The following is a 12,675-nucleotide window of genomic DNA, read 5'->3' as shown; positions in this document are numbered from 1 at the left end:
CGGTAGTTCCCCAGATCATCTCTCTTGCCTTTTTTAAAGAGGGACACTATGTTGGCCACTTTTCAGTCCTCTGGTACTTTTCCTGCTTCCCCTGACTTTATTAAAATCATTGCCAAGGACTCCAAGATCTCCCCTGCCAATTCCTTCAGTATCCTGGGATGAAGTTCATCAGGTCCTGCTGACTTGAATTCATTTAGACCCATCAAAAGCTCTCCGATTTGTCTCTTGCTTTCTCATCCCTCAGCTGGTCCCCTTCTTTATCCATATTAGGTTTCTGACTGCAGCCTCATTTTTTTTGTGAAGACTGATGCAAAGTAACTGTCTAGCAGCTCCACATTCTTTGCACCTTCTGTTAGGAGTTCTCCCTAGCTAGTTAACAGTGAACCCACAGCTTCATCGGTTTTTCTTTTCTGGCCAACATGCTTATTTAACCTCCTCGCCAGATACAGCTCATTCTTTATCTGTACATCTGGACTTTGCTACTGTAGGGTCTTGCTATTTCCTGATATGCTCCCTTGGTAACCTGCCCATTTTCCTATTGCCTGTATTGTTAGGGATACTGGGAATAACTTTGGGTTTGGGGGGTGAAGTGGTGTTTAAGACCAAGGAACCATTCCAGTAATTGGCTTTATTTTATTAACAAACTTGCGCAGTAAACAATGTCACATACCATGCAAACACAGCTGCAAGTAGGATAGGAAGACTTCAGCACTAGGATTCTCAGGGTCCAATGGCCAGGTGTCCAGGATATCCTGGGAAATATTTCAGCAAGATGTTAAATGAGTGCTGTGAAGCAAATTTCTGATGATTCCAACTGGCTTCAGAAGCTTAGGATTTTTATATTTTATTGAGAGTGAACTAATCACCTTTGAACAAGCCAATCACGTTTCACAGTTCAGTCTAAGTTCTATGAATTTATGTATGGTTTCCTGGCAACTTTTGTGGTCTCTCATTGTACCGTACCAGCGACCAGTCATTTCACTTGTTTATGTGCAACTTGCACCATGCTGTCTCTGGATGGTTCCTTGGACATCTGTCAAAGTCTGAGTCATGAAAACTTGCCCTCTTGCAGCTTGCTTACTACCAGGAGTTACAAACAGGTCACAAAATTCTATCTTCAGAGATACACAGAATAGCTAATTAATTATGTCAAAGCATTAGGGCTGTCAAACGATTAAAAAAAATTGATCACAATTAGTTGTGCAATTAAAAAAAATTAGTTGGAATTAGTTGCTATTTTAATCACACAGCTAAAAACTCAAAATTATGCTCAGAAAAACCTCAACATTATGCAAGTACTTTGTATGAATGTGGAGTGGGGAATTTGTGAAAGTGTGGGGGGCTGTTGGGTGTGTGTGGAGGGCGGGTCCCTGCATGCACTGGCAGGATGTTAAGTACTGTGGGTCAGGAGTGAGGGGTAGCAGCAGGGCTGGGGGGATTGTGACTTGGGAGGCGCACACACACACACACACACACACACACACACCACCCGACAGGTAAGCCTGGGGAGGGGGAGGGGCTGGGGGTGCAGATCGAGGCCTCCACGGTGAGGGAGGGAGTGGGGCAGGTGTAGGGATGGGTGAATGGGGCCCTGGGGCTGGGGCGGGTCATGGGACGGAGCTGCAGGAGGCTTATCCAGAGGTGCTGGGGCACTGGGGGGCATGGCTCCCTGCCACTGCATGTACCCCCTTGGCTCCTGGACCCTCTGGTCCCAACTCAGCCTTTTCCAATCAAGTGAGGGCTGAGCCCCCTTCCAATCAAGTGAGTCCCTCATTAGCTCCCCCTCTGCCACCTGCAGGCAGCTTCTCTGGCTGCTTATGCTCTTAAAGGAGCAGGTACATCCCAGCGCCCTGTGACAAATATATAGCAAGATGTATGCTTAGTAGCACAGTCCTAGAGATAAATGAGGCACTGACATTGTAACCTTTTTTAATTCTTCAAGAGGGTGATTAGTGTTCAGACTGGCAGTATGTAACACTATATATTACTTACTTAAGTAACTCTGTAAAAGCGAGTTTAAACAGATGATTAAAAATGCATACATTGATTTATACAGCATGATATGAAAGTATTCCTTGATCAAAAGATGCTCATTTAAATTTCTGCTCACAGGCAGTAAAGCACTTGAGGACTCCAGAATTTAAGCCTTATGTTATTTTTGTGAAGCCTCTGATTGCAGAAAAGAAAAAAAGTGTGCCAACATCTCCAACTTCAGAAGAAATTTCAGCTCCACTTGTAAGTATTTCGACCTCTCAATCTCTGTTCTTAAGATATTAAAAAAAAGGATTTGGACTATTAATTTTCCATACGAAAATTCCATAATTTGGACTATTAATTTTCCTGTCCCTCCTTTTCAGTAAGCATAAGTGTCTTATGATAGGAAGGCAGAATAGAGCATGTTAATGTGTCTGATATCTTAGAACATCTTCCTCTGCGTTCCTCTCAGTTACACCACATTGCTGAGGGGTGTATGTAGACAACAAAGCATTCTCTTGTATGACATGCCTGATGGGTTATGCAAGACCATGTCAAAACAAAGCCTAATTATGTGACAGTGCATAAAACCTGAGTCTGAAATTTTCAGAGCTCCCATGTTACAATCAGTGAACATGGAATCACAAACCATAACCTCATCTTCTCTCTCTTCCTATCCCATGCTCAGTGAGTTAATTTTCCTGAAATGTTTTGCCTTTTAATTTGAGAAGTGCTTTCATGCTGACTGTACTGCTCCTCCAAACACAAACATTATAGTACCTTGGCAGAAAGAGTGATTGCATTAAATATTAGATATGTGAAATAAGGGTTAGTTTTAATTTTCCAACAACCAACATATATTTCAGCCAGAAGATTCAGGATTATGTTGTGAACCCTAAACCTAACAGAACCAGCAGTGAAGAAAAGGAGTATGAATTCCCATTTGCAGTAGCATATAGTCTTCAGGGTTGCCCCAGTGGGAGCTACTAGTGTAATCAGGTACCTAGTGACCCTCTATTTGTTCCAGTGAGCGGCTCCCATGAGTCTGGCCAGAAGGTATTCAGTTAAAAGGGGAAAGTGAAAATCAAGCAGAGCAAGTTATTAATTAGTGGTACTTGTGCAACAAGTAGCATGTAAAAATCTTGAAAGGAAAAGGAACTGAATTATTGGTTATTAGCAGCATTTAAGTTAGAAAAACTAATATGCTTTTGCATAGGTGACACGTAGAGGGGGCACAGAGGGGCACATGCTCCCCTGATATTGGCCCTCACTGGCTGGGGAATGGGGGCACCTTGAGAAGCACTGGCCAGTGCCCCCGCCCCCCCCCCCCCCCCCCCCCGAGATTGGCACTGGCTGGGGAGTGAGGGCTCCAAGAGAAGCGCCAGCAGCACTTCCAGTTTTGCCGCCAGCACTTCCGGTTTTGCTGCTGGCGCTTCTGGGGTCAGCAATCGGCTGCTGGTGCCCCGCCAGACTCAAGAGACATCAGTCGCCCATGTGCTGTTGTATCATTTCTTTCTGTAATAACCAGGTGCATGACCTCACATGCACATTGCTTTGAGCAAGTTTTCAATGAAGCCTTCAGCTTTGGGTTTAAATGAGGCTGTTGCACTATCATTGTTCTACTTGCCTGTTATTATTGGTGAAGCAGGACATTTGTTACTTCATGAATGCAGTGTCTCAATTTAATTTTCTATTTATAAGCTTCTCGCATGTTCCCAGCCACGTCTTCCATTCCAAGATATCATATCAGTCCCAGTACTAAGCACATTGCTTATTAATTGTGATTGCAAGGTTTTGTTTTATCGTTTTTCATTGGCAACAGCTTTTGCATTTCCCTTCCTTTTTATTCTCTTTGGATTCTCTACAAGCTAGTCAGTAGAAAGGTAGAATGAATATTTTTCAAGTTTAATATCTTCTTCTCACACATTGGTCAGCAGGATGAAGAACAGCAAGAAATTATTAATTCAGCGGTATTCATTGAAGAGCAGTATGGCCATTTAATTGACACTGTGTTGGTGAAAGAAGATTTCCAGAGTGCCTGTAATCAACTGAAAATTGTTCTAGAGAAGCTGAGCAAGGACTCATTTTGGGTGCCGGTCAGTTGGGTCCGGTTATAGCCTGTTGTTATGCATTTAAACAAAAGTTTGTATAAAACTTGTTGTAAATACAAGAATTATAAACTGTAAGATGTTGGTTGCATTTCAAAACTGCCAGTTAGTCCAGGAGGTAATATGAAATATTCTATAAGTGGAACCAGGCAGATCCAGTCAGAAGCTGACACTGGGTTTCTAAACCAGAATTTTTAATAGCAAATATCAATTAAAATTGTATTCAGTATAACTGATTAGTAAACATTTTGATTATTTGTAAACTTTGTAAATACTTTAGTTTGCAGTATGAAGTGGAACTTCACATGGGTCCCGTATTTAGTCATTGCAACACCAGGCCTGTAGACAGCCTGCCATCCAGGATAATCCTCAGCTCCCAGTTACAGCTTTGCTTTCAGTGAATAGAGAGAGTTTAGGCACCTATGGAAACGATTTTCAGGAGTGCTTCAACTAGCCAGGAACTCATAATGGCACTTTGCCTTCTTCCTGATGGCACCCTACCTCCAGCCTCCTAACATGGGGTAGAAAAAAGCAGGTGTTACTTATTATCTAAGCACACCTACAGTAACAAGCCTTGCTAATGAGATGAATATTCTGTGTCTTTAAGAATCACGACTTGGCTCAGACAAGGGGTGCCTGTAGAGGCTGCTCCAGCGTGCTGTAATTACTGCATGTCGGAGCAGACTTGATTAACTGAGTTGGCTGGAGCATGCTAAATAGTGCGCTCTTCAAAATGGCAGTGGGGGCACTTTAACTAAAGCTCATCAAATGAGCCTTAGATAAAGTGTCCCCGCCACCATTTTGAAGTACAAGGATGCTGATGCATGAGATAATGTGGGAGCTTTAATTAGAGCGGCTCTTGGAGTTGCTCTGATTAAAGCACCCTTCCCCTACCCCCCACAGCATGTGTAAAAACTCCCAAGGGTTCTAAGCAGCATATTAGTCACCTCCATATGAGGTAACTTTGCAAATGCCAGTTACCAAGGAACTTGGGTACCTACAGTAAGTTGGCAGTGTGGACAATGTCTCTGGCATCTAATGATGGACTGAGCACTCAAGTACCTTTAGGTACACTGGCACAATACTTAAGGGCATTTTCTGTACAGCACAAGGCAGTGCCATATAGAGAGAGCCTGCACAAGGCTACACCCTTTCTGGTTCTGGAGCTAGCATAGATTCTGTTTTTGTAGGACAACATCTCAACATACATTAACACACTCTAAGACACCATGCTTCTGATAATTAGGGATGTGTGCATCCCAGCTCAGATAAGAGGTCCCAGAGCATGCTATGACTTACATCAAGTTTTGGAGATAAAATATGCACAGCAATATTTCAGAAGTTTGAATATATAGAATTTTTAGTATATGTATGAAATGCAACTCTCTTATAACTTTGGCAGTGAGTGACAGTGCTTTGAAGTCTGTAATTTGATAACTGTATGGTATTATTTCTAAACAGATTTATGTAACACATCTAAGAGGTGCTGCTTTCTATTTGCCTGCCACTTTTGATCTTCTTATGTACTAAGTCCCCTCAAATGTGTTCAAATCTAATCATCCCATTATTTTGTCCTAATGGTATGAAAATTATTATTGTTCCAGCAAAATTGCTAGGATACCCCAACTATAGAAAGTCCTAATACAAAGTCACCATCTTCTCCTTCCAAAAATAAGGATGAACTTCTTCCCTAGGTAAAGCCACATTTAATCAGTTATTCATTCAGGGCCAGGTATTGACCCTTATTGACTTTTATCTTGAAAGGTGCCATGTAGTTAATCAATCTCTTGTGATCCCTGCCACTGTATCAGGAGATAGTGTATTCCATATTTTTCTCATGATATTCCTGAAGCTTCTTATGTGACATATGAAGTGCCCCAGTTTTTTACTTAATCTTTCAAAGCTTTCATGTTTTTTATTCATTATAAAATGTTTACTTGCGATATATTGCTTTGTTACTAAGTTCATTCTGGTCAGGTACTGAGCATGCTGTAAGGGAGTCCATATTATCTTTAGTGCATTGGGCACTATGAGGAAAGGGCCCAAACCCAACTGCATCTTTAGATGTGTAGGTAACACACAGCTAACTTTAGCCACAGAAGTGGTGTTTTAGGCCACTTATGCATATTTTTTATCATAGTCTCCCTGGATGGACATAAAATTCCATGAGCAAACTGAGCAGTAAGCAGACAGCAGTGGCTCTGGGATAAGAAGCTCAGGTGTGGGACTGCTTTGAAGAAGCTTTTCTCTTTGTTAGTGACTTGGGGTGGCTGAGTGGTGCTGGTGTGTTTGCCTAGTGCTTGGTGCATGTATTTCAGGGTTTATTCCCCTGATGTGGTGTATGATAGCTTTTTTTTTTTTTCCTTCTCTCTCCTCCTCCTTCTGGAGTGACTGAATTACAGGGCTTGCTCTGGGTGGGGCTGGTTTAGGTAACCAAGGGGTGGAGCTGGATAGGCAACCTTATATCGAACTATGGGAGCAGGGAGCAGAGGGCACCAGAGTAGGAGTTTGCCTACGGAGTTTGCCCCAGGAGGAAGCCAGGGAACAGGAGGCTCTGCGCATATGTGTTTGGGTGGGATTGTGGACAAGGACCTTGGTGCAGGCGCTTGGTGTGCAGTTTCTTGTGGCATGTCGTTTTTTTCCCCTCCTTCCCCCCGCCCCCTCTTTTGCTAATCTTTACAACACAGTTGTGCTCCAAGGAGCAAAGGAGGCACAAATAGAGTCAGGGTCAGGTGTTCACAGATTCACAGAAGTTTAGGGCTGGAAGATCATTGGGTCCAGCCCCCCTGCTCTGGGCAGGAAAGACTGCTGGGTCAAATAACCCCAGCAAGGTGTGCATCCAGTCTCCTTTTGAAGATCTCCAGGGTAGGTGCCTGCACCGCCCCCACTGGGAGTCTATTCCAGTGTGGTCACATGAACTGTGAAGAAGTCTTTCCTTATATCCAGTCTGAAACCATCTACTAGGAGTTTATGACCACTGCTCCTAGTTTTCCCCTGGGGTGTTTTGGTGAATAGTTATTTGCCTAGCCCCTGATGTTCACCCCTCATATATTTGTAAGCTGCCACCAAATGCCCCCAAAGTCTTCCCTTTTCAAGGCTGAACAGTCCTATATCTGTTAGCCTTTCCTCATATGGCTTGCTCATATTCAGACCTCTAATCATATGAGTGGCTCTTGTTGTGATCTACATGGAATGTGTCATGTTCGTGTTCCTCCCAGAGGGTCAGGAGCACTTCATCTGTACCAAATGTAAGATGATGTCTGCCCTGGAAAAAAAAAATCACAGACTGGAAGCACAAGCATTCATGCTGCATTGCATCTGCGACCAGGAAGATTACTTGGACAAGAGTTATGAGGGCCTGTTACTGGAGGGAGCCAAAAGGCAATGAGCAGAAGTGTCAGCATGTAACTACTTGAAGGAGGGCCCCAGAATTGAGGAGGAGCAGGTTGAAGTCAGCAACTGCTTTCAATCATTCTGCGATGGAACTGCCAAGGAAGAGGCAGAGGAGAGGATATCTGAAGGCATGAGGCAGAGGAGGCATCAGTCTAGATAGCAGAAAGTACAAGGCTCCAAGGACACGGGGCTCCAGGATCACTGCCCCAAGAAGGAAAAGAGTTGTGATGGTTGGTGGCTTCCTTCTGTGGGGGACAGAGGCATTAATTTGTCATCCAGATTTGGGGGCCTGGGAAGTGTGCTGCCAGCCTGGAGCCTGAATTCAGGATGTCACAGAGAGTCTTTCAAAGCTCATCTATCCTTCAGACCACTGTCCCTTCCTGCTTGTTCATGTAAACACCAAAGATACTGCCAAGAATGACACTGACCAGATCAGAGGTGACAATGAGACTCATGGCAGGAGGACTAAGGAACTTGGAGCAAAAGTGATGTTCTCATCAATCCTTCCTGTAAAAGGCAAGGATCCAGGCAGAGAGCGTCATATCCTGGAACTGAATGCGCGGCTGAGATGTTGGTGTCAATGTGAAGGCTTCAGCTTCTTTGACAATGGGTGGATGTTATTGGGAGGAGGACTGCTATCAAAAGATAAGGATCCATCTGATGAGAATGGGGAAGAGCATCTTTGGGTATCATCTGGCCAACCTAATATGGAAGAGTTTAACCTTGGTTTCATGAGGGATGGTGATCAAAACCCTCCAGCAACAGAATGTGCAGTCCAGAGGGGAAAGGACTTGAAGAGGCAACTCAGCCCTGGGAAAGGGCCAAAGAGCTGCAGGACTGCAACAAGTGGCACAAAAAGAAATTGAGGAGCTCGAAATGCAAAATACATCCGATGTATTTATACAGATGTGAGAAATATGGGGAATAAACAAGATGAGTTGGAAGCTGCATCCTCTAAAAAGAGCTATGATGTGATTGCCATCAGTAAGACTTGGTGGGACAGCTCTTATGACTGGAATGTGAATATCCAGGATTACACTCTGTTTCGTAAAGACAGAGTTCGAAGAAAAGGTGCTGGTGTGTTGCCTTATATGTCAGAAACACGTAACACTTACTTGTTCCTTGGTTCAGGAAGAAGATGGCAAAACAGAACACATTTGGGTGAACATGAAAGGTGAAAGACACAGCACCAATAAAATGGTGGGAATTTATTATAGGCCTCCTAATCAGAAAGAGGAGGTGGATGAGGCACGCTTCAAGTAGATGAAAAATCTATCCAAAAGCTATTGTATGGTACTCATGGGAGACTTCAGTTTTCTGGACATCTACTGGAAGAACAATGCAGCCAAACATAAAATGTCAAGCTGTTTCCTAGCTTGTGTGGAGGGCAATTTTGTCTTCCAGAAAGTGGAGAGTACAACTAGAGGATCATATATTTTGGATCTTGTTCTGACCAACAGGTAAGAATTGGTGGACAATGTGAAGGTGATGGGAAATTTGGGAGGAAGCAATCATCATATGCTAGAATTCCAGATCTTGAGACAGGGAAAGCATGAGGTCAAGCAAAATTAGGACACTAGATTTCAAAAAGGCAGATTTCATCTGACTCAAGGAGCTAGTAGTCATAGTGTCATTGGAGGATAGATTGAAGGATAAGGGCACTCAGGAAGGCTGGGAGCTTCTAAAGGGCAAGTATTGGAAGCCCAACAAGAAACTGTCCTGACACAATGGAAGCACAAGAAGAATGGCAAAAGACCAATATGGCCGCACAAGGAGCTTCTAAAATGCCTTGAATGCAAAAGGAAAGCATAAAGGCAATGGAAGAATCGGCAGGTCACCAAGGATGAATACCAGGAAATAGCAAGAACCTATACTACCAAAATCCAGAGGACAAAGATAAAGAACGAGCTACACCTGGCTATGGAAGTTACAGGAGGAGGTTCTATAAGCATGTTGGCCAGAAAAGAAAAACCAAGGAAGCTGTAGCTGTTAACTAGCCAGGGGGAACCCTTAACAGAAGATGCAAAGATTGCTTCAATCTTCACAAAAAACTAATCGGCCAGACACCTATGATAGATTATGTGGAAAAGGAAGGGGGCAAGCTGAGGAAGGAGATAAAAAAAAGAGCTGGCCAGAGAGCTTTTGTTGGGTCTGAATGAATTCAAGTCGGCAGGTGAACTTCATCTGAGGGTCCTGAAGGAACTGTCACAGGGTATCTTGGAGTCCTTGGCAATGATCTTTATGAAATCCTCAGAGGTGGGCAAGGTACCAGAGGACTGGAAAAGGCCAAATGTAGTGCCCCTCTTTAAATAAGGCTAGGAGGAGGACACAGGGAACTACAGACCAGTTAGCCTCACCTCAATACCCAGGAAGTTACTGGAGCATATCCTAAGGACGTCTATTTGCAAGCATCTGGAGAAGGAAAGTCTGATCACAAGCAGCCAGCGTGGATTTAAGAAAAATAAATCATGTCAAACAAACCTGATCTCCTTCACTGACAAAGTAACTACTAACAAAGTAACTAGTGAACATGGATGGATGAAGGGAATGCTGTGGATATAGTGTGTCTGGACTTCAGCAAGGCTTTTGAAAAGGTCCTGCATGACCTTATCATAAACAAATTGGAGAAATGTGGGCTGGATAAAACTACTACAAAGGTGGATAGACAACTGATTTAATAGCCAGAAGCAAAGAGTAATTATATATGGATCCATGTCAGAATGGCAGGAGGTTTTGGGTGCTGTTCCACAGGGGTCTGTCCTGGGCCTGGTGCTGTTCAATGTGTTTGTTTGGATGCTGGCCTAGAAAGCTTCTTCAGCATGTTTGCGGGTGTAAGGGAAAAGAGACACCGGTGGCAGAGAGTAAGACCCCGGGGTTGGAAGGGTGCTTGCAAGCAGCCATCCTGTCGCCAGAGTTGCACAGAGCCATGCAGAGATCCTTCTTCTCTCAGTATTTCTGGAGGGGAGGAGGAAGGAACATGAGCTCCACCATAAAGAGAGACTCGGAGCAAACAGGGGAGGGAACACCAGAATAGAAAGTTCCTGAACCTAACAAAGTGAGAGTGGGAATGGCTGAGAGTTTTGAGGAGGCTGCAAAGAAGTCTCTTCAGGGAGTCAGCTCTAGTGAGAAAGTTGACAGGGAAGAAGCCAAGACAAAGCAGCTTTCAGGTAATCTGAAACCTCAGCATACCAGCCCAGTGAAAAGGACTGAGAAAGAGATACTGTAAAGACCTGAATAGCAGGGCTCAAAAGGGATTACCAAAAGGGATTACCATTTAGACTTCAGGAAGGCCTTCGATACGGTATCCCACCCCATACTGGTGAAAAAGTTAAGAGGCTGTGACTTGGATGACTACACGGTCCGGTGGGTGGCGAATTGGCTAGAGGGTCGAACCCAGAGAGTCGTGGTGGATGGGTTGGTTTCGACCTGGAAGGGTGTGGGCAGTGGGGTCCTGCAGGGCTCGGTCCTTGGACCGGTACTCTTTAATGTCTTCATCAGCGACTTGGACGAGGGAGTGAAGTGTACTCTGTCCAAGTTTGCAGATGACACAAAGCTATGGCGAGAAGTGGACACGCCGGAGGGCAGGGAACAGCTGCAAGCAGACCTGGACAGGTTGGACAAGTGGGCAGAAAACAACAGAATGCAATTCAACAAGGAGAAATGCAAAGTGCTGCACCTAGGGAGGAAAAATGTCCAGCACACCTACTGCCTAGGAAGTGACCTGCTGGGTGGCACGGAAGTGGAAAGGGATCTTGGAGTCCTAGTGGACTCCAAGATGAACACGAGTCGGCAGTGTGACGAAGCCATCAGAAAAGCTAATGGCACTTTATCGTGCATCAGCAGATGCATGACGAATAGGTCCAAAGAGGTGATACTTCCCTTCTATCGGGTGCTGGTCAGACTGCAGTTGGAGTACTGCGTGCAATTCTGGGCACCGCACTTCAAGAGGGATGCGGATAACCTGGAGAGGGTCCAGAGAAGGGCCACTCGTATGGTTAAAGGCCTGCAGACCAAGCCCTACGAAGAGAGACTAGAGAAACTGGACCTTTTCAGCCTCCGCAAGAGAAGGTTGAGAGGCAACCTTGTGGCTGCCTATAAGTTCATCACGGGGGCACAGAAGGGAATTGGTGAGGTTTTATTCACCAAGGCGCCCCTGGGGGTTACAAGAAATAATGGCCATAAGCTAGAGCAGAGAGCAGATTTAGACTGGCCATTTAGGAAGAACTTCTTCACGGTTAGAGTGGCCAAGGTCTGGAACGGGCTCCCAAGGGAGGGAGTGCTCTCTTCTACACTGGGGGTCTTCAAGAGGAGGTTAGATAGGCATCTGGCTGCGGTTATCTGAACCCAGCACTTTTTTCTGCCTATGCAGGGGGTCAGACTCAATGATCTATTGTGGTCCCTTCCGACCCTAACATCTATGAATCTATGAATACCTGAATAGAAGGACAGAGATGTTAGCTTTGTTTTCTTCACCCGAGAGAAGAGGGAAAGAATCCTCCTTGACATGGAGCAATAGTGAAGAGAACTATCTGCATCTAAGCCAGGAGGTTGTTTAAACTCAAGGCTGTTCATTTTTTTCTAAAGCCCTGGTGGAGGCTAACCAGAACTAAGTTAGTCGGGACTTACTTGACCCAGAGACATAGGAAGGATTTTGACAGACTCTGGCAGAGTATATGGACTATAACTTAACACCCAGTGGAACAGGAGAGGGTATAGGGGTTGTTGGAGCCCTCACTATACTAAGGCAGACATAAGGACTAATTGGGCAAGAAGGTACACACCCAGACATTTCTTTTTTTCTCCCTTATCAGCAAATCGGGGTAGGCGAGAGCGTGGGTGTGTGGAATACTGCATCAAGAAGGGTCCTGGCAGTCTTCACGTAGCCGGTTGAAGAGCAGTAACTGCCTTAGTACAAAAAAAAAAGAAAAGGAAGACCTTATGGAGAAGGTGATAATTACCCAAGACTAATTGACTACCTAAATTGAGGCGAGACTGACATCAATTATGCATTAACTTTCATCAGGAATGGACAGCGAGCAACAAGAAATTGGGAAGTATTGTGAATACGGAGGTTGTGAGTGCAATTCAGAAGGATGCCAGAAGATTGGAAAGTCAGGCTAGAGCTAACAGGATGAAGTTCAGTGTAGACACATGCTAGGTGTTACACCTCAGGAGGAATAATCAAAAACACAAATACAAA

General features: G+C 44.5%; 1 protein-coding gene across 4 annotated transcripts in view; it reads left to right on the top strand.

The window, feature by feature from the left end:
• The window catches only part of MPP3 (MAGUK p55 scaffold protein 3), a 147,380-nt gene extending 141,353 nt beyond the window's left edge, over positions 1-6,027 (top strand). For 2 of the 4 annotated variants that reach the window (XM_019500484.2, XM_059726819.1), the window contains exons 18-19: positions 2,113-2,235; positions 3,909-6,027. In XM_019500484.2, coding sequence (XP_019356029.1) covers positions 2,113-2,235; positions 3,909-4,091 — 306 coding nt within the window. In that variant the 3' untranslated portion in view covers positions 4,092-6,027. Of the gene's footprint in view, positions 1-2,112; positions 2,236-3,908 lie in introns of those variants that run through there. The other 2 variants (XM_059726820.1, XM_059726821.1) reach the window with 2 other exon arrangements.
• The last annotated feature ends 6,648 nt before the right edge of the window (positions 6,028-12,675 follow it).

Source organism: Alligator mississippiensis, chromosome 4 (assembly GCF_030867095.1).
Source record: "Alligator mississippiensis isolate rAllMis1 chromosome 4, rAllMis1, whole genome shotgun sequence".
NCBI lineage: Eukaryota > Metazoa > Chordata > Crocodylia > Alligatoridae > Alligator > Alligator mississippiensis.
Note: the sequence above shows the minus strand (reverse complement) of the source record. Positions and strands in the feature narration are given on the sequence as shown.